Source organism: Sycon ciliatum, chromosome 1 (genome assembly GCF_964019385.1).
Source record: "Sycon ciliatum chromosome 1, ocSycCili1.1, whole genome shotgun sequence".
In the NCBI taxonomy this organism is placed as follows: Eukaryota; Metazoa; Porifera; class Calcarea; order Leucosolenida; family Sycettidae; genus Sycon; species Sycon ciliatum.
Genome location: NC_088643.1, coordinates 95,772,515 through 95,798,070, shown reverse-complemented (window position 1 = coordinate 95,798,070; position 25,556 = coordinate 95,772,515). Strand labels below are relative to the sequence as shown.

The following is a 25,556-nucleotide window of genomic DNA, read 5'->3' as shown; positions in this document are numbered from 1 at the left end:
ATTATGTACTCGTAGTCTAGACGCGTATACCACTGGCACTGGTTACGCGGTTCAACAAAGAAATCTACAAAAGAGAAAATTATTTTCTAGCGATTTCCATGATCCAAGGGCCGGCATACAACACATGCACGTGCACAGCTGGCTAAGGCCACTGTCCATACCACAACAAGTACATGGATTGTATACAAGTCTACACAGACTAGACTACATGACTCATTGACAGTGTAGAGTCTCCAATCTCCATGGCATAGTATTAGTAAAATAATCGACGCGGAGACAACAATTTTATAATAGCTATAAAGAGAACAAATTCTGCTGTCATCGCCACACTACAACAAAGTCATGAAGGTTTACCAAAATCGATTTTCTTGTCACAATCATCAGTGGAAAGCCGTGACTGAAGAATAACCATGCCAAATCAATAATTTATATACATTCATGTGTGGATTGCATGTGTGGATTTGGCATTTGCCCCCAGCTCTATTCTATATCATTCATGCCGGAACTACTGCTGCATAGCCCCAAGTCTGAAGACTTGGCAACTTCACGCCTGCACCTGACTCTTGCGCTATGATACGCGTCGCCTATGACACCCCTCGGAATTTCCCACCTTGCTCCCCCTTATGTTCTGGCTGCCCGTTTTGGATCCATCAGTTGCCTGATGATCGTAGAGATACGTGAAACTCGGAGTTGTGACAAAGCTTCCAAACTCTCTCTTGTATACATTCAATAATGTGTTACGAGAACAAAACAAAGTGCTAAAAATAGAATGAGGGAAGGTGAGACAATAGAAGTAAAGTGAGAGCTAAGTGCAACAGGGGTGAGGAACTAATACTTATTGCAGCGCTAGAACTGTGTAGTGAGACAAACAATCATGCTGTGCACCTACGAAAACAATCTTAACGCAACTACATGTTTCTTCTGCTTACAAAGATCAGGCTTATGCAAACGAATACAAACAGCCTCAAGTACTTTCAACTGACTAGCGTACCGTGCACGACAAAGAACAGAAAAACTAAAATCATCATACACCTGCAGACACTTAGGGTGAGACAACAGATGAAGAAAAACGGCAGACTTCTTACGATCACAATCACCATCCGATTCCTCGTCTCCACCACCCGCAACCTCGTCCCCCGTCTCATCTTCCAACTCGTCCCCAGTGTCGTCCTCCGTTTCATTCTCCTCATCACCACCGATCGGTCCCAGGCTCGCTTCACGTTGCTGAACCTCTGTTCGTTGACTCCTCCTTTGATCTTGATGGTAATTTGTTACCATTGTTGTTGTTGTCATTGTTGTTGTTCCTGTTGTTGCTAAATCTTCTGTTCCCAGTGTCTTCGCCGGTGCTTGACATCCAGTACTGTAATAATTCATTGAATAATTAGCCGTTGATCGTCTAGGTCTTTGAATGTTGATCGTGTTGTTTTCTCTGTTGAATTCCGTTTCCTTCAGCCTTCTTTCTTCTTGTTCATGTTCAGTGCTTACCTCATCCATATTTGCCCGTGCCAGCGACACCACAGACTCAGCCCCAGCACTGCCGATGGCAGATGCAGGTGGCAGTTCTGGGGGAGGCAACGGCAACGATGGCGATGGGGGCATCACCATGATCACCTCGTCGCAGCGTCCACTTTGGTCTTGAGCTGGATGTTGTTGTGGTGTACTTTCTTGTGTTGTTATGGTGCATTGTGTTATAGTGACAATGTGCACATTATCCATCTCCACGGCTCTCGATACTGGTAATGGAGGCACTATTGCCGTCGACGGCAATTGTGCTAACGATGGCTGTGATCGAGGGTTCTTAGGTGGCCTGCCGCGTTTGGGTCGCAGTGCCCGTGCCGAGCCAGTCAGCATGTGCAGTGGGACGTGCTGCTTGATACGTGCGTTCAGATGTTGAAGAGTCCTACCAACGTACCGACTACCGCATTGTCGGCACTCAAATTGGTACACCAATTTAGATGCGAGTTGGGTTGATAGGACATCCTTCCTCACCGTGAACGCACGTACAGTTGTGAAAACGGGTACAAAATGTACCGCGTAGTACGTTTGTTGTACAATTTTGCGGACCACGCGACTCGTGGATAATGAGAGGTTACCTTTCCAAGGGAGAGAAAGATACGTGGGACATTTGTCCGGGCCAAAACGTATTTCCTTTCTATGCAGCCTTTCGCTCATGAGCTCCTTCAAGAGATCGTCGGGATACCCGTTCTTTAGAAAAACTGACTTTAGGAAGTCCAGTTCCTCAGCCAGTTTGGAAGAGGAGCAAATACGGTTTGCTCGATCCACCAAGTTACGCACTAAATTCACCTTGTATTGGTACGAACAATACGAGTCAACCATTATGACTGTACTGGCCGGTGAATGTAGGCTTTCTGTACACAGATGTTACTGTACCCTGACTAGACTTTTCCACAAGGACGTCTAGAAAGGGAAGTTTGTTCGCTTGTTCGTGCTCACAAGTAAAGCGTATGGAAGGATGTAGGTCATTTAGAATACCAAGAAAGATTTGGCTATCTTCAAGAAAATCGAACCAGGTGAAGGAATCATCAACAAAACGAACGTACAATGCTGGCCACAACTGTTCTGCAATCAGTGACTCGCAGTAACCAACGAACACATTCGCTAATACTGGACCTAATGGAGAGCCCATGGCTACCCCATCAACCTGCCTATACATAATGTCACTGAAGGAAAACTCCACACCAGTCGTCACGAGCAACATCAGTTCCCGGAATGCCGTCTCCGATATCCACGGCGTATTCATCATTTCGGTACAACACATCTAGGCAAATATGGATAGTCTCTTCTAACGGAACGTTCGTGAATAGACTCACAACATCAAACGAGCACATATGCGCGGAGGCCGGAACTGGGTGGGAGCGAAGGACGTCAATGAATTCGAAGGTGTCTTTAGGGGCCGTCCGTAAATATCGAACTTTTTTCACCAAACGAATTCTTTTAGTTTAGACCCAACCCCTTCCTCCCTCCCCCTCAGAACGTAAAAAATGTTGACATACATGCATATACAACGGCCATGTACATGGATCAATGTTTTTCTGAAACGAAACTGGTCAACCCCCTCCCACCCCATAACGAAATTACATGTATTTCGTTTCGTGAAAAAAGTTCGATATTTATGGACGACCCCTTAACTATATGTTTGCAATAGAACTTTTGCACGATGTCAAGCCAACAACACAGCCATTTAGAGATATTGCGGTGATGCGACCATGGTCCGGATAATATGGGGCGCAATGGACAGTTCGCTTTATGTATTTTTGGGAGCCCATAGAGACGTGGTCGGACGGAACCAATGGGCCGTGCTCTGTTTTATTTTCTCTTTTCGTTCGTCCCTCTTGATATTTGTACTTTGTACTGTTGAGGCAACGAACTGAAAATAAAAACCAAACCAAACCAAACCGGTAGGTGTCAAGCTCTGAGTACATGCATAAACCCTGATTACAGCAGTACTAGTATACTGCAGTACTGCAGTGACTATGTCATGTAATAATTATGTTACTCGTACTCATGACTCATGTACTGGCACAATGCACATGCATGCCGGCTTAGGTAAGATCGAAGAGAGTGTTCGTGTCACCTCTCCTTGCATTGCCATTGGCTTGTTCACTCCCTAGCAGCTACCCTGTCACTGCTGTCAGCCTAGACACATTGTGAGATTCGACTTGCGTCTACATTACTTCATCGATCCTTGGCAAACACTACACTGGGAAAAAGCATGCATGCATGCGGCATAGTCCATAGAAGTTGTGTATTCTACTGTATAAATGAGGGACTTGAACACCGTATTGGCAGATCCTGCTCTCACACACACGCATGCACGCACACCTACACACACATGCACACCTACACACATGCATGCATGCATACACACACACACGCACCTAGTACCTACACACACACACACATCACAACACACATACATGTATGCACGCACACACATGTATGCACACACACACACACACCTTTGACCTTTGACGCCCATCGCCGGAGGCGATGATAGCAATGCTACGGCAGAAGCCATAGCAACTTGTGCTGGGATTGCACCATTCAACAGCTTGCAAGGCTGAAGAATTGACCGTCACTATTCAGCCTGGTCTACACCATACAGCTATTTTGAAGCGACTTTTTTCTGGCCAGTGAATCCCTATTTTTGGTCTTTTCTCTTTTTTTTCTTTTTTTTCCACACACACACACACACACACACACACAGACGCACACATGAACGCATTCCATCGAAACACAACAATGCAAGTATTATGATGTAAAATTGATCTAGCAATAGTCGTATTTCATCCCAAAGGCATAGACTGGTATTATTGTAAGACAGTGGCTAAATTGCATAACTTGATTCCAGGTAAACAATGTGAAACTTGGGTGATGAGCGGCGGCCAACCCAGCCCCATCAGTGCTGGTAGTCAAGAGACTAAGCGTTAGAGGTTACAACGGTTCAATAACACTGCATACGACCGAGATGTCAAGAAGATGCCCAGAACAGATAATTGAACATCAACCAGTTCAAAAGCAACACCAGTGAGGCAGCGACTGATAGTGGAAGCAAGATGTCAAGAAACAATAATTATTGCTTCACTGTTAAGTTACCAAACTAATAGTTCTGAAAGACCACCAAGAATGTGATGGCGTTAACATAAATAAATAGGATAAAGCAGAGTCTGAACTTATTGTAAGTCATGAAAGAATCCAGCACAATTAAAACAAGAGCTCATATTACAGCCAAAATTCCAAAACAGCTCAATCTGTACCTTTTTAATTTAGGAAAGAAGCTGTTAGATTACATGGCAATGGAACTGTTTTTTATTATATGAAATATAATTAAATAGCCATTATTCAGGCAAACATTATCAAGTAACGCACCGGTTCTGCCAAGGTATATTGCACCGTACGAGAACAACACCTTCAGTATCTGTAAGTCGCACCCAGGAGAATATCATCTTCAGCATCCACGTGGGCCGCAACCACCATTCTTACTCTCTTCGACCAAGTCTCGGAGCTCTTTCAAACCAGGTGTAGATCGAAGAACGCTGGCCAAGTTGGGAACTCTGCAAATCGGCTGGGAATTTTCCGAATCGGACGCTGGGTCACATACTATGGTCATTCTACTGAATGACAATCCTGGCAAGCCGGGAAGTGAGTTTCCGGGCCTTGTTGGCTTTGGAAGGAATGGCTCAGCACACGTAGGCTGCAAGTGCACAATACTCTTAGCCGGAGACACGTCTATGAACTGTGCAAAGCGAGAACGAGCTAGCGTAAGAGCAACATCCTTTGCGAGCACTACTGGATACCCTTGACGGCACACTGCCATTTTAGACACCTTGATCTCCTTGCCTGTTTTCCTCGACTTGTTGTCTGGGTGCACGATGTTGAGCGTGAGTCTGGCAGCGTCCAATGGGCTCTCCATCAGCATAGCCGTTCTACCATCTTCAGGTGCAAGCCGAAATAGCCGGTATGTTGCGGAGCAGAGCTGAAATCCACTAGCGTCTTCCAGCTCGTGCAACTTATCGACAGCCGTTCCAAATACTCCCATGCCAGCAGCCAACTCCCGTCGACGTTCGTTTGTCATCTCAAGCCTTCTCGATGTCATAAGAATTGGCTTGCTAAACGCAGCATCTTCAACTGAACTCAAGAAGCTTGACCACATCCAAGCTCCAGCTAGACCTTCAACCCAGGCTTTAGAGCTACTCCGAACACACTCGCTCACATCGACCGAAACGAATAGGTCACAGATGTAGAACTCTCCTCCGGGCTTCAGCAGTGCATATGCCTGCTGAAGTATGTCAGTCCTGGCACACTCACGCATCTGACACAGGGAGCAGTTAGCCACAATGAGGTCGTAGGGACCACTGGCCACAACAGGCTCCGTACTGCTCAGGTCTTCAGCATCACAGCAGACAAACTCCACGTTGTCTACACCAGTATTCTTCGCATGCTCTTCCGCATACGCCACCAGGCTGGAGCACAGGTCCACGCCGACAACATGCCCTTTGTCGCCAACAAGCTGAGCAAGAACCATACAATCCACTCCTGATCCACAGCCTATGTCCAAAACCTTTGCACCCGCAACCATGTCGGGAAACGGCTGTCCACAGCCGCAGCTCCGGGCACGTAACTCCTCGTTGCAAGTGCTCAATTTACAGCTGCGTACATGATGGCTAAGATCGGAGTCTGTTGGTGAAATCCACGTTTGCCATTCCCAGTCTTCGTTGGTTGAGCGACTGTCGTGAAAACTGCGAACCGCCATTTGAACATGCGATTTGTTGCTAGCATCAAAAGAAGAATTGTCTGCCATCTTCCTAGGAACTTGCAAAAACGCCGTGCCTTGGTTCTAAAGACTAATGAGACCTCATACCAATAACAATACACAACAATGCAGGCATTTGAGCAGGTGTGACCTCTTTACCAAGGCCCAAAGCTCAGGTCTGTAGGAATGGACTGACAACAGCACCGATATTAGCGCACCATGCTCTCCAGCCCGCTCTTGTAACTAAGTTGTAGTAAAACAAAATAAAAAACTCTCTCGACTCGTAGATCTACTGTCTGGTTCATGACATGAGTTCTGCTGTTGCCTGTCCTGGCCTGCTGTACCGGTATGAGACTGCGTGCCTGATGTATCACGCATGCAGCATGCAGGCCCACATCCATTATAATCCGTGCTAGTGCTGACACACGGCTACTCACCAGTGGATTCACTGCACTTCTGTCGTACTGAGACAGTAGATCACTCAGTCTGTCGTAGATTCTACGCGTAGATCTACTGACCAGTGACCTATGAGTCTATATCTGATCAGTGTGCGGTGGCTGTCCTGTTCCACTGACATCCTGCTGTACTCAGTCTGTATGGATTGTAGTGTAGTGTAGAGACCACAGAATTTCAGAAAACTGTAGACAAGCGTTGTCATCATGCATTCATGCCATCAAAGCTGGTATGGACTGGACGGGCCGCGGGTGCTTCATCGACATCAGACGATCAGTCGTACAGCTGTACTCTGAAAAAATGAGTGATGATGTGTCACTAACACCATGATCACAGTATGTATAATGTAGACATGACTGCATGCCATGCCTGACACTGTACTACCGTCGTACCGAGGCTTGGCAAGGAAGTGCAGCCCGGTGCGTGTGTTGCAGGCATGCATGAGTTGGCTAAATTTGGCCCAAATCATGACTGGGCATGATGCAGAAGTAGTTCCCCTGAGTGCTGTCTGTCTGTACCCTAGTGGTAGTACCTGTTGTAGGCTACCGTATCCCGAGCTCGGCATGCAGTCGGGTTTCAGCTTTTTGGTATCAGCGCAGCAGCGCGAAGCTAGCAGGCTAGGAAAACGTGCAGACGTGTCACACCGCAAGCCAAATCATGCCAAATGAGTTGGTTGATAGCATCGGGCGCTGAGTCACGCAGCCAAGCATATGCACGATCATGAACTACACCACATGCACAGGCACAGCCACAGGCACACTGCACAGGCACACTGCACTGACTGATAATCTACCCGCGGCCCTGTATGTGACAGTGTGAGTCTTGGCCTTTTTTCAAGCTCAGCTCAGCTCAGCTCATCTCCACTTCAATCTTCATGCCACACATGTACACCATGTACTACTGTAGCGGACATGGAAATCCGGTCGATTGACCTGGGCCGGCGCCGGCGCCCTCATGCGCCTACAGAACGTAAGTCGTTGCATGCCGTGCACAATCATGTTGATCCGATGCGAAGATCATGCGACCAGCAGCAGGGCAGTGATACGTGCTACGGCTGCATGGCCAGTAGGTAGGCCTGTCCGAAAAATGTGTTTTAATTTGTGGAAAATGGAAATGCAAAATGCACGGTTTTCCAGGCAACATTCAAACAAGAAATCAAAGGGGAATGTAAAAAAAATCAAAAAATCAAAGCCAAACAACCCAAAACGCAGAGAAAATGCATCCGTTGCCATGGCAACCAGAATCTAAAATGGCCGCCATGCCATGGTGATCACAAATTTTTTTCCATGTCATGTCACACTGTACATGTACGTATACATGTAGTATCCCTGCCTTGCTAGTACATGTACCTCTAATCATGTCACGTGTACATGCACTGCATGGTCATAATCTTGTCACCCCTTTTGCTGACATTGCCTGACAAGCCTGCAAAGCTAATCATGTTCTCACCATTGCAAGTGACTTGTGTTGCCTTACGCTTGCTGGATTGCATACTACCTATACCATGTATACTACACATGTACTACTACTAGAACATATCTTTGTTGTTTTTATCACACCTGCATGTACATGTAGAACTAAACACCCACGTGTTCCCATTTGTGTGATTAGGAGGCCAGTGCAACTAAGTAAGTGACTTAGTCTAGTGTCTCAGCCAAGACTAGAGGGACAGAAGACACCGAAATAGCAAGCCGAACTTGACTTGGTCGAGCTGAAACCTTGGCTGAAACCTTGGAATTCGACCAAAAATGGGCAAAATTCAGAAAAAATGCAAAAATGCAAAATGTACCCCAAAATGCAAAAAAAATTCAGAACATTTTTCGGACAGGCCTACCAGTAGGCCTGGCCGGATTATGTTAGCATAATTTTTCGCATAATTTCTACCAAAATCGAATAATCGCATAATTCGAGGCAAATTGCATATGAATCGCATAAATTGGAAAAATCCGCCTGTTCGCATCAAATAATTCCATACAGTTGTACATGTTCTACAACTTAGTACAAGTACAAGTACAAGTAGATGCACCAGGAAGTCGTAGGTTTACGACTCCCTTGATAACAATGTCATGTCCAGTCCACTACAATCAGTGACGGTCGTAGCTACATGTACGTGTAGGTCGGACGGTGCGGTGACCACGTTGAACTATGTGCTACTACAGACAGTACAACGCCCCCTACAAAACAATTCCCCTGGTACTAGTATTTTGCACAGAACCATCATATACATCAGCAGCATATGTGAGCATAATGCGGCATAATATGATAACTTTTAGCATAAAAATAGCATAATTCTGCAATTTTTTCAGCAATGCGAAAAGCATAATTTCACGAAAATATTAGCATAATCCGTCAAGGCCTAATGGGCCGGTAATGGCCAGAGCCCTGGGGCCGCTAGACGTGCAACCGGATTTCCATGTCCACGACAGTTAGGCCCCGGTGTAATATGCCCAAAACTTTGCCGAAAATGCTTTTGGGAAATTCTCGTAAACCTTGCCGAAAATGCTCCCAAAGACCCAAACCGTGCCGAAAATGCTCGGAAAATGCTCACTTTTTTGTCATCCTCAGCACATGCCGTCAAAACCAGGGAGTCAGAAAATACTCAATAAGAGACTTGCTCGAGTCTGCCATGGTAAACAATTCATAAACTACTCAACAAGAAGCTAACCCACGGAATGCGGAAGTGACGTTCTTGTTTGGGAAGTTTTTCTTCTCTCAATTTTGATACACAACGGCCAAGTGCTCCGTTTCCCCCAAAATGCTGCATCACGAGCCCAAAGTGCTGGGTTCGCGGATTGTACCGAAAATGCTCAAAAAATGCCGGCATATTACACGGGGGCCTAACGACAGTAGACTACTGTACACGGTCTGACTCAGCACAACCCTAACGCCCCCAAACTAGGGCCAAAGAGTCGTCAAAATACCGGTATTCGACGATTCCCCGACTACATTGTTATGCATGTATTTTAATAATAAAACTTAAAAAGAGATTTAACTCGAAGAGTACGTAAACGTGATCGCGAGTACAGCTACAGCTGTACAGGCAGGGTCGACTCGGGTGCCTGGGTTCGAGTCTCGTTTGTGTGTTCAAAAAGAAAGTGTCATGACCCTCAAATAATTGTTCACATGCGGCGACTACTTGTGGGTTTGATGGTGTCATTGTCGTCCCGGATCCCCTTGCTTACTGTCATTGTCGTCCCGGATCCCCTTCAGCCCTTGCTTACTGTCATTGTCGTCCCGGATCCCCTTCAGCCCTTGCTTACTGTCATTGTCGTCCCGGATCCCCTTCAGCCCTTGCTTACTGTCATTGTCGTCCCGGATCCCCTTCAGCCCTTGCTTACTGTCATTGTCGTCCCGGATCCCCTTCAGCCCTTGCTTACTGTCATTGTCGTCCCGGATCCCCTTCAGCCCTTGCTTACTGTCATTGTCGTCCCGGATCCCCTTCAGCCCTTGCTTACTGTCATTGTCGTCCCGGATCCCCTTCAGCCCTTGCTTACTGTCATTGTCGTCCCGGATCCCCTTCAGCCCTTGCTTACTGTCATTGTCGTCCCAGATCCCCTTCAGCCCTTGCTTACTGTCATTGTCGTCCCGGATCCCCTTCAGCCCTTGCTTACTGTCATTGTCGTCCCGGATCCCCTTCAGCCCTTGCTTACTGTCATTGTCGTCCCGGATCCCCTTCAGCCCTTGCTTACTGTCATTGTCGTCCCGGATCCCCTTCAGCCCTTGCTTACTGTCATTTCATTTCATTTCATTTCATTTCATTTCATTTCATTTCATTTCATTTCATTTCATTTCATTTCATTTCATTTCATTTCATTTCATTTCATTTCATTTCATTTCATTTAGACTTTATATGAAGGATTCTCCGAAAGTAAATGGATACATATCGGGGGAGTTTCTACTTGTAATTGTATTTTGTCCCCTGGTGTGATGTTCGCGCGCTCGCCACTGTTTTGCTTCTCACTTCCTTGCTCATCAGTTTCAGTTTAGTGCTATTAGTATTATACAATGTACATGTAGTTGCTTTTGTTTTCTATTTCGTTTTTCGCGCGCACCTCTTTCTGTTCCCTATGAAGTATAAAGTATAATAGTGTTTGATTTAGTATTCCATCCATAGTTACGTACATGTACTGTGGACATGAAACGCGGGTCGCACGTCTAGCGGCCCGAGGGCGCTGGCCATACAGCCGTGGATAAGCGGTTCGCACATGCATTTAAAATTTTTATGCGCTGCATGCAGCGCGCTGGTAGAGAGAGATAGAGAGAGGTTCTACGACGATGTCCGATCTCCTATTAAACTCCGTCACCTTCAACGCTTGCCATTGTTTTCCTCCGTTGGGCTTGTTTGTTTTGCTGCTCCGGTTGACACCTCCAACGTTCGTTGAATCCATGGTCGTTTTTGTTTGACTTCTTGGTCTTCCTTGTTTCCTCTTGTTGATCGTCGTTGTCACTTCTAGTATCTACGTATTCGAATCTCCTGCACTTCGTCTCTTCACCTTGCTTCTGGTAACTCTTCCAGTGTCTGTAAGCTCCAGTGTCACATTGGGTGAGTACCACTGGGCACCTGTCCAGTCAAAATGGTTTCGGATCTTACGTGATTGGTGTTGTAAGTTCTGTTTAAAGGGGAAGTTAAGGCAAAAATTAAAATTTCACCAGTTGTAGTCTTCGGGGTGCTGAGTCGAATGGTCTTGGTCCGAGAAAGCTGAGACGCTCCCTTCCTACTTGAATCCCAATCGAACTCGCGCACTTCCACCGAAACTGGGTGACTGCGCCCTACTAGATGGGGATTTGTATGCAAAATGTCACTAAAAGCGCCGTTTCGTTCTTATAAAAGCACGGATGACCGCGATTGGTCCATATGTTGTAGTCTTTTGGACGCTGAGTCGACTGGTTTTGGTCCGAAAAGGCTCCGATGCAGTGTTCCTCCTTTATTCCCAATCGAACATGGTTGAACAAGCGGTCACGTGCTCCTGGGTGCCCAAATCACCAGGTCACCACACCAGCAAGCGACAACTTTCACACCAAGGTTCAACTCGAGTGACAGGACTGCACCCAAAAAAGGTCAAACAGGCTAGTAAGTTGTACCCTGCAGGCACGGTGACCAGCTGACTGGTGTACGCAGGAGCACGTGACCGCTTGTTCAACCATGTTCGATTGGGAATAAAGGAGGAACGCTGCATCGCAGCCTTTTCGGACCAAAACCAGTCGACTCAGCGTCCAAAAGACTACAACATATGGGCCAATCGCGGTCATCCGTGCTTTTATAAGAACGAAACGGCGCTTTTAGTGACATTTTGCATACAAATCCCCATCTAGTAGGGCGCAGTCACCCAGTTTCGGTGGAAGTGCGCGAGTTCGATTGGGATTCAAGTAGGAAGGGAGCGTCTCAGCTTTCTCGGACCAAGACCATTCGACTCAGCACCCCGAAGACTACAACTGGTGAAATTTTAATTTTTGCCTTAACTTCCCCTTTAAGTAGTGGCGACTCTGGCGAGGGGCATTCATTCCATTGTTTGTCAAAATTGTAGAAGGTGAGGAGAGCAGATTCGATGGGCACGATAGACTAGTGCTTTGACAAGATGAACTTTAGATTTAGTTGATGTGTAACCATGGTAACTTCCCCTTTAATTAATTACGTTAAGGTGGGTTTTCTGTAAACCTACATATCTAAATTCTTGCTGTCGCTGTTGCGGGTAATATTAACATCTAAGAAGAGTTGACGACGCAGCCGATTGATTTTCAATCGTCCTGGAACAAACCTTCCTGCACCACCTTGCTAATTTTTCCACCCATTCTTGTCGGTCATACCCACGCACATCGTCTGCGACATCCAATCTACCTTGGATGTCGACTGTCCTCGTATCTGCGGTGAAACGTAAACGAGACCTCTTCAGTGTCAGCCGAAAATTTCAAACACCTGCCAACCTGGAGGCCTACAGAGTGCACCGCAACTTTGTCAAACACCTATCCCGTAAAACCTACTGCTCTTACATCAGCTCCCTCTCTGCAACAATCTCATCACCCAGTCGTCCTTCTCTCTATCAGTTCATTCGCACCCAGCGTCCCAGTGTCTCTCGTGCCCCCATCCAGTGCTTGATTGATCCTGATGGCAACCGTCAGTCTGAGGCAAAGTCCATTGCGGACACTGTCAACAAACAGTTTGTCTCCTCTGGCCTTCTCGAGGATCCGAACTGGGTTATCCCGCCCCTGAACCCTGCTCCTGAGCTGCGCGCTCCACTTCTGGACGTCTTTACAACAACTGGTGTAGTCCGCAAACAACTTCAACGTCTAAAGAGCTGCAAGTCTCCTGAAAAAGACGGTATACCGAATAAAGTCCTTAAACTGCTGGTGCCTTCCTTGTCTTATCCCCTGTGCTTGCTCTTCAACTTGTCCTATAGTGCAGGAGTCTTCCCATCTGCGTGGAAATCTGCTATTGTTGTCCCGATATTTAAGAAAGGACAACGCTCCCAAGCTGTTAATTACAGGCCTAACTCCCTCCTACCTGCTACCTCCATGGTCTGTGAACGCATTTTCTATGAATCTCTATACCACCACGTCGCCCCTGCCCTCTCCTCTGCACAATCCGGCTTCTGTCGTGGCGATTCAACTACATGTACTTTGCAATTGACACGCTTAATCCAGGATATCCACGGACATCGTAACCTGAAGAAGCATGTAGGTCTCGTCTTTTTGATCTATCAAAAGTGTTCGACACAGTCTGGCATCGAGGCCTACTTGCTAAGCTCGAGTCTATTTTTCTAGAACGTGGTACAGCTCTGCAGAGGCTGTCATCATATTATTTTGTCCTCCCGTCATCAAACTGTCCGTGTCTCTGCTTCCTTGTCCGATCCCTTTACCTGTAGTGTCTGGTGTTCCACAGGGGGTCCGTATTGGGTCCACTCCTTTTTCTAACTTATGTGAACAATCTGCCCTCTCTAGGCCTTGGCGGATTATGCTAGCATAATTTTTCGCATAATTTCTACCAAAATCGAATAATCGCATAATTCGAGGCAAATTGCATACGATTCGCATAAATTGGAATAATCCGCCTGTTTGCATCAAATTCCATACAGTTGTACATGTTCTACAAGTACAAGTACAAGTTGATGCACCAGGAAGTCGTAGGTTTACGACTTCCTTAATAACATGTCCAGTCCACTACAATCAGTGACGGCAAGAGTACATAAACCAGAGTGTGCAACTCGGGATGGTTCCTGTGGGAGCGTAATTCGTGCACTACGTCATTTCTGACGGCATGGTAAGCCACAGGTACGGTGAAAAGTTGCGTAACCAGTCGCGGTGGTGCAGTTCACTGAGTTTGTCCTGATTTCGGTTTTTTGAGACGGATAGCCTGGTGACTTTACTTGTCGGTGGATGTACGCAGCGTACACAGTCACACAAAACACCGAAATCCTGAAACAGGACGTCTAAAATCAAGCAAACTTGGCTGATTTCCGGGCTATGAAACATGAAAATTTGAGCTCTACGCAAGTCGCGGCTTGGCTGATCTCATCAGGGTGACGTAGTGCACGAACTGCGCTGTTTCAGATCTGATATGCACAGTTGCACACTCTGGTTTATGTACTCTTGGTGACGGTCGTAGCTAGGTCGGACGGCCATTGACCCCGTTGAATTTTTGCTACTACAGTACAACGCCCTCTACAAAAAATTCCCCTGTTATTTTGCACAGAACCATCATATACATTAGCAGCATATGTGAGCATAATGCGGCATAATATGTATAACTTTTAGCATAAAAATAGCATAATTCTGCAATTTTTCAGCAATACGAAAAGCATAATTTCACGAAAATATTAGCATAATCCGTCAAGGCCTAGCCCTCTCTAGTACCAGACGTCAGCCTTTTTGCTGACGACACTGCACAGTTGTGCTCTGACAGCTCGCCGTCCAACCTCGTTACCTCCATGCAGACCGGCATTAACTCCACGATAACATAGACGGAAGCTAAGGCCTAACATCACGAAGACCGAAGCCATGTTCATCAGCCCATCACCGCCCACTCAGCCGTTGCACTTTCCAGGAGCCAATGCTGACATCAATATTGTTCATCAACACAAACACCTGGTGTTATAATCGACAGCCATTATGTCCTGGTCCCCACAGGTCAAGTCTGTATGAAAGCGAGCCAGTTCCTCCCTTGGCATGCTGCAACCTCACTGCCAACATTTAAATGACCATTGCTGAAAATTGTTCTTTACGTCGTATATTCTATCTATATTTGATGCATTGTGATACAGCGTGGTGCGGTCTGTCTCAGGCCCTTGTTCAAACTCTGGAAATACACCAGCGTCTGCTTTTAAAAATCCTGTTTCGCAAAGACCAAACATTCTCCTCCCAACGTCTCTACAGTTTAGCTTCAGTATCTCCCGTTTCAGAGCGACACCAGCAACATCTTTGCATCCTTGTACACATGATCGTATTAGATCTGGTTCCCAAACACTTTGCTAAGCATTACTGGTTTGTGTCCACCAGATCAACACGCAATTCCTTCTCATTACCCTGTGCCAACACCTCCCTGTTTCTGAAATCTCCTATCTTCTCCGCGTACACTCGCTGGTCTGCGCTGCCAACTAGCCCCAAAGCATGCACAGACATTAAAAGGAGTTCAAGCTTCAGCTTCTTCGTCCTAAATAATCTCACCATTTTCGTCATGCATCTCCTTGCAGTACTCTCTTTTGTTTCTCTCCTTATTATTTAGTTCTCCGTGGTTGGCTACCACCCGACTTCTCGTAAATATTGGCAGTCTATTTACGACGAGCCAGGAGATTTATTTATTTATTTACTTCACCTTCCCGTGGCCAGAGAATATAGGCCAATGATATGGAGGGAGGGGGCGGTAGCCAGCCATGGCAGTAAACAAAAACAAAGCAAAAATAAATAAATATTACACATTACTGGAGGCAAAGAGAAACAAATCTGGATGAAGCAGTTATTAGAAGACGAGCTTCATGTTGGCCTTGAAATCCTTTAGCGTACAAGACGATTTTACTGATAGAGGCAGGGCCAGCCAGCGAGAATAGGCAGCGAAAAACGGAGATCTGGTATAAGCTGATGTTCGCGCTTTAGGTAAAGTGCAGGGATTGCGCGTAGGACGAGTGGGAAGAAACCAGTTATATTTACGCAAGTGTGGCGGGGCTTTGTCAAGGCGAATAGAATGAACAACAATACACAGTTTTCGATCCGCTTGACTAGAGATAGGGAAGGTGTTAAACATATCATGCAGCTCGGCAGAAGGAAAGTATGATGGTTTGCGGAAAAGGACTTTGAGTATCCTCTTATTGTGGACTTCCAGGGTACTCATTAACTTAGTAGGGATGACCAGGCGGTTGAGCAATAGAGAAAAATGGGGAGAATATAGCAATGATAAAAAAAGGCGAATGCATTCAAGCGGTAGGTGGGAGCAGTGAGACACGGGTAGCCAACAGCTTTACTGACTTTGCTACAGATATAGTCGACATGTCTACTAAACGATAAGTCTGAGTCAATGACCAAACCAAGATGCTTGTGTTGTTTTACCACTGTGAGTTCTGTGAGGGATCTGGGAAGAGTGAATGCATAGGTTGGCTCTGAGTTCGGCAGGAATAATATCTCAGTCTTGGCGATATTAGGTCTTACTCTTAGTCTCCAGGTAGTCATCCACTGATGGACTTCGTTGATACCGCGCTGGAGACTGTCTCGCAGCCTGTCTAGACACTCATTGAACCGGAGCAGTGTAGTATCGTCAGCAAATAAGGACATACCTTCAACATGACTGGGAAGATCATTAATATACACTAGGAAAAGGAGGGGCCCTAGGATGGATCCCTGGGGCACTCCGGACAGAACAGGTGAAGCATCTGAGAGAAGTCCACCTACAAAGACAACCTTGCGTTCTGTCGGATAGGTAGTCTGTAATCCACTCCAGCGCTGCGCCACGCACACCGAAAACTTTGGAAAGTTTTGCAAGTAATGCACGGTGCCACACGGTGTCGAAAGCTTTCTCGAGGAGATGTTGAATACATGATAAATTATGGTGCAAAAGGAAAAGGACAAAATGTTACGAGTTATGACTAACTGTCCACCAACGTAATCAGATCTTAAACAGTCAGCGAGTGCGACAAAATGGCACAAAACTGACAAGGAATACTGAGACATTCGGCGACCTGACACCTAGCTCCAACACTTCTCTAAGGCGCAAACCAACAATCTTCCAACTTGGAAGGCTCAGGTTCGGAAAGGTCTCAGTATTCCTTGTCAGTTTTGCGCCATTTTGTCGCACTCGCTAACTGTTTAAGATCTGATTACGTTGGTGGACAGTTATTCATACCTCGTAACATTATTTTTGTCCTTCTCCTTTTGCACCATAATATAATTTGCTCGCCATCCGAGTTAAATAATAAATCATAAAAATAATAGGAAGAAGGATATCACACCGTCACGTTCACCTGCTGCCGTGTTTAATGCAGGATGTAGCCCGTTTAGGGTTGTTAAAAAAATTCTCAAAGGTTTCTTGGTCCTCGTCGTAACAAAAAACATCATCGACAAAACAGTAGTACAACGAAGGCCATCGTAGACACATTGGAGCCCTCTAGCTCTGTCTGGTTTTTAAAGCTAGTACATGTATTTGAAGTATAAAATTTCATTCGCACCTCCTTCAAGCATGTCACTTTTCTCTTAGCTCTAGTGCACATGATTACGTTTGCTATTTGCTTCGGCTCAACGTTCATATCGAAGCCGCCATGTACTCTTTGTATGTACATGTATGTATGTTTTTATTTGAATTCGCAAGTACACACGGGCTACAAGCCCAATTATATAGAAGCGAATGTCATAATGAGGTTAATTAAGAAAAAGGGTGGAGGAAGGAGGAGGACAGTAGCAAAGCAAAAGGGAGGACAATTCAGGAGCAAAATTAACAATAATTATTGCACAAATATGAGAGTACCTGAGACCGAGGGTACCTGTGGAGCGATAAAATGCTAAAGCAAACAGAAGAAAGGAAATCACAAGCCAATACACGCTAAACTGCGCTTGGGTTTTAATAAAGGGGGGAAACTGGAGCTCAAGAAAATTGTAACACACCAAGTCATAATAAGAATTTAACTGGATGAATAGTATAAGAAAATATTTCCTGACAACGAGAGGGACTGTAACTACAGCCACGGCAGTAGCTGCTGCAGCAGCAGCAGCAGCAGCAGCAGCAACAACAACTTTCATTGCCTAGCTGAGTGCAACAGATTGCCATAGTCCTATGGCAACGTAGTGCACATGCACTACGTTCAAAGGAGAATTCTAAAAAGCGCCATTTCTCTCAGTACTGCTACGATTCCTGAATTTAACAAAACTGTTGTCTTTCCGTCGCCTGTAAGGGAAGGGAGAGAGAGAGAGAGAGAGAGAGAGAGAGAGAGAGAGAGAGAGAGAGAGAGAGTGAGAGAGTGAGAGAGAGAGAGAGAGAGAGAGAGAGAGAGAGAGAGAGAGAGAGAGAGAGAGAGAGAGGGGAGAGAGAGAGAGAGAGAGAGAGAGAGAGAGAGAGAGAGAGAGAGAGAGAGAGAGAGAGAGAGAGAGAGAGAGAGAGAGAGAGAGAGAGAGAGAGAGAGAGAGAGAGAGAGAGAGAGAGAGAGAGAGAGAGAGAGAGAGAGAGAGAGAGAGAGAGAGAGAGAGAGAGAGAGAGAGAGAGAGAGAGAGAGAGAGAGAGAGAGAGAGAGAGAGAGAGAGAGAGAGAGAGAGAGAGAGAGAAAAACATATCCATCAGTTCTATTAACATGCACAAAGCATAGCGTAGGGCCCTGAGCTTCCAAGCTCTCTCGTTTAAAAAGGATTCTCCAAAGGCTGTTCGCCTGTCGAGGGGGTTTCCTGTTTTCTCTCTGGTTAGGAGAGGGAGGAAGAAGAAAAGAAGAGAAAAGCAGAACAACATAAAGAGATCCTTCCCACGGTTCAGTGTAGTGCATTTTGTCGCTGGGTTTCTGATTGAAAGGACTCCAGTGGCAAGATGCATTGCATCGAATCGAGAGGGGGTGGGGGCATGCCAATGCAGGGTGCACCGTAGGTACGGTAAAAGTGAACCCAGTTAATAATGAATATCATCCCGCGCGGGATTGTATTGGCTATTATTTCCCGGTCAGCAAGGCTCCTGATTGGCTGACACAGGCCTATAGTACCGTACCATGGGATAATAATTATGAGTTGGGTCGTACCAAGAGTACATAACCCCGGGGGGTTATGTACTCTTGGTCGTACCGATCGTTCCCTTCCGAGTTCCAACATACTTGTGCTGGTAGCTGTACTGTGAGATTCATTTGATTACCTCATGAGTCATTGAGTCATGTTAGACTTAGAGGGCTTGCTCCTTCGGTGCCAATCGGTAGTTGACAGTCTAACTTGACAGTCAGGCATTCTGAGTTTCTTGTAGCGTTACAGCGTTTATTTTGATTCGGACAGTCGAAATCGAAATCGAAATCGAAAGTGAACGCATGGGTTCTGATTGCTGAGCGCCTGAAAACAAAGTCCGGTCGGCGTATTGAGTTCCATCTCTCGATTGACAGCTGTGGCGCCAGCTTGAGGAGCGGTGACAGCTCGAGCAGTGCGAGGTCCATATTCTGTTTTAGTGTCATCTACAAACTGTCAGTAACTGAGTGGGCTTTGAAGGCAAACCTAGGCTACAGCCTACAGGAAAACTACAGTCAGTACAGGGAAAAGAAAGTCTTACTGGATGGAGTACACAAGTAGAGACGGAGCTCTGAAAGTAGTCAGTGCATCTTCACCTTGCACCAACGTAGAACTACGTCACAGTACGTGACTGGCTCCATGTAGTCAACAATTATGGACGTCCCACGTCAGACGATCGTCAAGGGGTCTAGGTGCACTCCTATCGAGGTAGCGCGCGGAAGACGATGCTGTCAAAAGGTGTACCTTAATTACAATGTAGGTGTTGTGTTACTTGCCGCACAAGTCATTGGACGCATGCATATACACTGTACTACCTCCCCGGCCCCGTGGTTCTGAGGGCAGATGCCATCATGGTCAGCACCTGGTTCTTGGCAGTGTTCAGGATGAGACCTCGTGACCCGAGCCTAGCCTAGCGTCTGTCCGCCCGGCCAGTAGCACGAGCCGGAGTGCAGAGGGTGAAAGACGCTTCCGCGACAGATGTCTGGGAATCGTATAAAGCGTGTCGTCCGCAAGTAACATAATTCATTAGTTGTAGTGGGCCAGGCAGAGGTGAGCTGCTTAGGGGAACATCACTGCTGTACAGGCTAAAAAGTGAAGAATGCCTCGTGCAGGGGGAGGACGTTCTAGCGGTGGTGGAGGTGGTAGTCGTTCTTCTGGCGGAGGAGGAGGTTCTGTCAGCGTCAGTGGCTACACACGTTCAAATGGTACGTACGTGAGTGGGTACACCCGTGCAGCACCGTCGAGTTCTTCATCCTCATCCTCAACCGGTGGTGGTGGCGGAGGAGGATCAAGCAGTGCTGCAGCATCCGCGTCATACGCCTCGAGTTCAAGTGGCCATGGCGGAGGGGGAGGAGGAGGCTCTGTCAATGTCAGTGGCTATACGCGTTCAAATGGTACGTACGTGAGTGGATATACTCGCGCAGCTCCGTCTAACTCTTCAAGTGCAACCTCTGGTGCAGATCATGGCGTTGTACACGTGAAAGAACACACTCGTTCCAATGGAACTGTAGTCGCTGCCCATACACGCTCTAAGCCCGCTGCATCCAGATCCGCAGCTGCTTCGGGTGCAAATGATGTTGTACACGTGAAAGAACACACTCGTTCTGATGGAACTGTAGTCGCTGCCCATACACGCTCAAGGCCTACGCGAAATTTGACTGAAGGCATGGCAGAGGCACTTCCCTCTGTAGACATTAAGCAAGGTCCAGCGTTTCCCGGTGATAATAGAAAGCGCACACACTTCGTGGACAATCCTGTTAACCGGCGCAAGGGTCGTGTGGGTTTGCCTATTCCAAGCAAACGTCATACGGAACAAAGCCGTCAGGGGCTTCCCCCCGATGCCACCAGCAGTGAGCGACAACATGAGCGCATCAAGGATGCACTGTATCGAACCACTGTTGAAGAAATTCGACTTATGTTGACTGAATGTGCGGAATCGATCCTTGATCGCCAGGCAACTTGGGAAGAGAATAACGCCATTCAAACGGCATTGCATCATCACCAGCGAGCTGAAGTTGAAGAGGAATGGTCTGAGCAAGGCGTTCCAGGATGGACTGATCTCCAACGCATCAGAGCAGGTAAAGTGCTGTTGTGTTCAGAAACAATGATCCATGGCTGTGCTACTGAGAGTGAGTGGGTTAATGTATACTATACGAAAGTGTACTCTGCATTGTCCTACTAATATTGCGCTCTGCAGCATTCGTACAAGTAATCCCTTATCATCGCAATCTCACTACCACCACCACCAACATACTCTAAGATGCTGTAAACCACCTACACGATCTTGAGTTCTGCCCCTGGGATTAGACAGGGAGTAGTGTCGATATTGGACCGCAGTGTTGGTGTTCGTGGTGGTGGTGGTGGTGGTGGTGGTGGTGGTGGTGGTGGTGGTGGTGGTGGTGGTGGTGGTGGTGGTGGTGGTGGTGGTGGTGGTGGTGGTGGTGGTGGTGGTGGTGGTGGTGGTGGTGGTGGTGGTGGTGGTGGTGGTGGTGGTGGTGGTGGTGGTGGTGGTGGTGGTGGTGGTGGTGGTGGTGGTGGTGGTGGTGGTGGTGGTGGTGGTGGTGGTGGTGGTGGTGGTGGTGGTGGTGGTGGTGGTGGTGGTGGTGGTGGTGGTGGTGGTGGTGGTGGTGGTGGTGGTGGTGGTGGTGGTGGTGGTGGTGGTGGTGGTGGTGGTGGTGGTGGTGGTGGTGGTGGTGGTGGTGGTGGTGGTGGTGGTGGTGGTGGTGGTGGTGGTGGTGGTGGTGGTGGTGGTGGTGGTGGTGGTGGTGGTGGTGGTGGTGGTGGTGGTGGTGGTGGTGGTGGTGGTGGTGGTGGTGGTGGTGGTGGTGGTGGTGGTGGTGGTGGTGGTGGTGGTGGTGGTGGTGGTGGTGGTGGTGGTGGTGGTGGTGGTGGTGGTGGTGGTGGTGGTGGTGGTGGTGGTGGTGGTGGTGGTGGTGGTGGTGGTGGTGGTGGTGGTGGTGGTGGTGGTGGTGGTGGTGGTGGTGGTGGTGGTGGTGGTGGTGGTGGTGGTGGTGGTGGTGGTGGTGGTGGTGGTGGTGGTGGTGGTGGTGGTGGTGGTGGTGGTGGTGGTGGTGGTGGTGGTGGTGGTGGTGGTGGTGGTGGTGGTGGTGGTGGTGGTGGTGGTGGTGGTGGTGGTGGTGGTGGTGGTGGTGGTGGTGGTGGTGGTGGTGGTGGTGGTGGTGGTGGTGGTGGTGGTGGTGGTGGTGGTGGTGGTGGTGGTGGTGGTGGTGGTGGTGGTGGTGGTGGTGGTGGTGGTGGTGGTGGTGGTGGTGATCATCGTCGTCGTCGTCGTGATGGTGGTTGTGCTGAACTTGTGGGATTATGACTCCTTGCTTCCATGCACCGAAGAAAGTCCCACAGTAGATCACATGCTGCGTATCTCATTTTAAAGATACGCATCATGTGATCTACTGTGGGACTTTCTTCAGTAAAATCTCTTTTAATAATAATACTCCATGGTGTTAGGAGTCATAAGGATCATGTACTCGCGATGGTACTGCTTTCCTTGTCAATGGCATCATGACGGCAAGAGTACCTAACCCAGGGTTGACTCAATATCCGGACAGATACTTATAGCTATTTCCACCTTGTTAGATCTCGTTAGTGGAGCTCAGAGCTACTAGCCACACCAATGGCACTCTTGGTGGTGCTGATATCGTTGTCAATGTGCCACTGTCTTCTCACTCACTGAGTCAGTGTGCTATGTCACGGCGGGTACATGTAGTGTCGGTCAGTCTCCATCATGCATGCCAGTTCACTACCACAGTCAGGCACTCACTGGTCAATGCTGTTGCATTGAGACTTGCTTCTACTTTCATCATCATCATGTATTGCTGTACTCTGTGTGTATGTTCTGTTCAGGACGACCAGGAGACACTCTAGTTATTCAGCAGGATGAAATAACACTGGAAAAAGCAATTGGACGTGGTGGTTTCGGAGAGGTATTCGCTGCACGATACAAGGGAACGGTTGTTGCTGTCAAGCGCTTGCACCTTCAGTCATGGTCTCGGAGCAGACTGGACACATTCAAGCGAGAGCTGCAAGTTCTTTCCCAAGTCCAGCATCAGCATGTTGTGGCAGTACTTGGTGTAGTACTAGAGCCACCGCAGTTCAGCATTGTTATGGAGTATCTGAGTCGCAGTTTGTTCACAGCGCTGTTTATCCACGAAGAACAGTTCTCCGGTGACAAGCAAAAGATGATAGTGCTGGAGGTCTGCGCTGCACTGGAGCACCTGCATAAGGAAGGGATCGCACACTGTGATATGAAAGTGGAAAATGTGCTGCTAGATGCAACTGACCATGCCAAGATCTGTGATTTTGGCCTGAGCTTCATCAGGTCCACTACGGAGGTGTCAAGCAGCCGCTTGGACTCAGCAACTGCCCCTCCTGGACAGGGCACACCACGCTACTCGGCTCCAGAAGTGCTACGCGGTGAGAGACTGGTGCTGAAGCAATTGTTCGCTACTGATGTCTACTCACTGGCCCTAGTTGTCTATGAAGTTGTTGTGCGCAAGGAGGTATTCATAGACTACACGCTACGTCAACTGGAGAAAAATGTTGGTGATGGAGAGGATCGTCCTGAAATCTCAGCTCCTCCTCGCATTCTTGCAGACACCATCCAGCAGTTGTGGGTCAAGGATCCATCCAGACGCCCTACTATGGCACGTGTCTGTGAGCTGTTCAGTGCAATCGATAGCTGCCACTGGGCACCGCTGAATGCATCCGGATAGTAAGATGTGCGACCACTATGGCGCCATGCTTGCTTTTCCAGCCTCTTTTATAATAGTATGACTTATGTACGTGTAAATCCATCGCACAGAGCCACTCTTAGTCTCAGGTATCACAATTCTCTCTACCCGCTAATAAAATTACATTGTATGCTCTCCCTGTCTCTGCATGGGCAGACCGTCATCTCCCTGGCGGTGCCAAGACTTCCTTGTCCCATCTTCCCTGTTTGATGCTATGATAATCACTGCAGTCTCGTCTTCCTTTTTTGTGCCATAATATCCCTATTCCCGTTGGCTCCCATGATCTATGCTGCCAAGATGTCCCTATGTCAAGGGCTCCCATGAACTATGCCATGATGTGCCTATGACCTCTCCCATGATTTGTGCCATGTTTCCGCTCGCACGATTTGTGCCATGAATCATGATGCCCCTGTTTTCTCTCCCACGATTTGTGGCATTTTTCCCGCTCCCTATCATAGTTACATAATATTATTAGTGTCTTTCTGCAATGCCGATCTCTCTGTTCCGTCTCACATGACCGATGCCACGATGTCCCTGTCCCGGCTGTCCGCGCTCTCATGTACATGTACATGATTTGATATAATCCAAAACTGGTAAACCAGTATTAGATAAACCTTGTTGTAGTTCACGCAATTGTTAGATTGACAGCATGAAACAAGGAGGAAGACACTGTGTTCGAAAACAGTGACCTTACTACAACCTTCCGCGGTTGGCAGAGCCCCAGTGAGTCGGTGACCCGGTCCCTGCGGACCATTTGAACCATATGGGTATATCGCACCCGGTTCTGACCCTCGTTATGCTAGGGGGTTAGGAGACTACTCCTGATGTCGTCTTGTTGTCTTCGCTCTTTTTTAACTTGTATAAGAACTCGGGAGAATGAAATTGAAGACATCACTGCAGCTGTACTTATGGTTGATAAATATGGTGGTAAAGACACACCTGGCAATATGGCGGTAAACACACGCCTGCCCACACACGCTCTCTAGGCTGCAAAGTTCTGGCACAGAGCTCTCCTTCTCACCACCACCACCATCAGTTCGCGCCTGGCGCCTTGTCGATGCATGGCTGGCGGTATCCGGCATAGCAGGCTGGTACATCAAGTAGCGCATGGCACATAGATGATGACACAGCAACGACATAGCTCGATTGCGACGTACGTTTCGTCCCCGCTGGACTCATCAGGCAATCTTCTTCTTGGATGTCTTCATACGGAGCTTGACTCGGGAGAATGAAATTGAAGACACCACTGCAGCTGTACTTATGGTTGATAAATATGGTGGTAAAGACACACCTGGCAATATGGCGGTAACCACACGCCTGCCCACACACGCTCTCTAGGCTGCAAAGTTCTGGCACAGAGCTCTCCTTCTCACCACCACCACCACCATCAGTTCGCGCCTGGCGCCTGGTCGATGCATGGCTGGCGGTATCCGGCATAGCAGGCTGGTACATCAAGTAGCGCATGGCACATAGATGATGACACAGCAACGACATACCGGTAGCTCGATTGCGACGTACGTTTCGTCCCCGCTGTGTTTACCGCCATATTGCCAGGTGTGTCTTTACCACCATATGTATAAGAACTTCTTTTTCTTTCCAACTTCTGCCCATTGTTTCATGCTGTCAATCAAACAATTGCACGTACATGATTGTATAAGTAGTCGCTCCGCCGTGACCGAAGGGCATTGTTCGCCCCTCTGAATGAATTACGCTATAGAATACATGTACGTAGTCTTGTTCAGAAGGAGTCTGATTAAAAATTTAAAAAAAATGAAAGCACACTCATGATTGGAGAGACTGAATCAGGGAGTCGTACCCAACCAAAAAATTGGTTTAGGTGCGACTCCCTGGAGAGAATGCATGCCGCTTCGCCGAGCACACTCCGCTACAGCTAGGGGTTGCACACCTACTCATCACGA

At 47.6% G+C, this 25,556-nt stretch overlaps 2 protein-coding genes across 2 annotated transcripts; one reads left to right on the top strand and one right to left on the bottom strand.

The window, feature by feature from the left end:
* Positions 1-4,280: 4,280 nt before the first annotated feature.
* LOC135806675 (arsenite methyltransferase-like) lies at positions 4,281-6,565 on the bottom strand. Its single transcript, XM_065320905.1, has one exon. The coding sequence runs from the start codon at positions 6,320-6,322 to the stop codon at positions 4,970-4,972; it is 1,353 nt and encodes a 450-aa protein (XP_065176977.1). The 5' UTR covers positions 6,323-6,565; the 3' UTR covers positions 4,281-4,969.
* A 13,340-nt stretch (positions 6,566-19,905) lies between these two features.
* On the top strand, positions 19,906-24,265 carry LOC135806674 (serine/threonine-protein kinase TNNI3K-like). Its single transcript, XM_065320904.1, has 2 exons — positions 19,906-20,967; positions 22,751-24,265. Exons 1-2 carry the CDS (start codon positions 19,989-19,991, stop codon positions 23,617-23,619), a joined length of 1,848 nt encoding a protein of 615 aa, XP_065176976.1. The 5' UTR covers positions 19,906-19,988; the 3' UTR covers positions 23,620-24,265.
* The last annotated feature ends 1,291 nt before the right edge of the window (positions 24,266-25,556 follow it).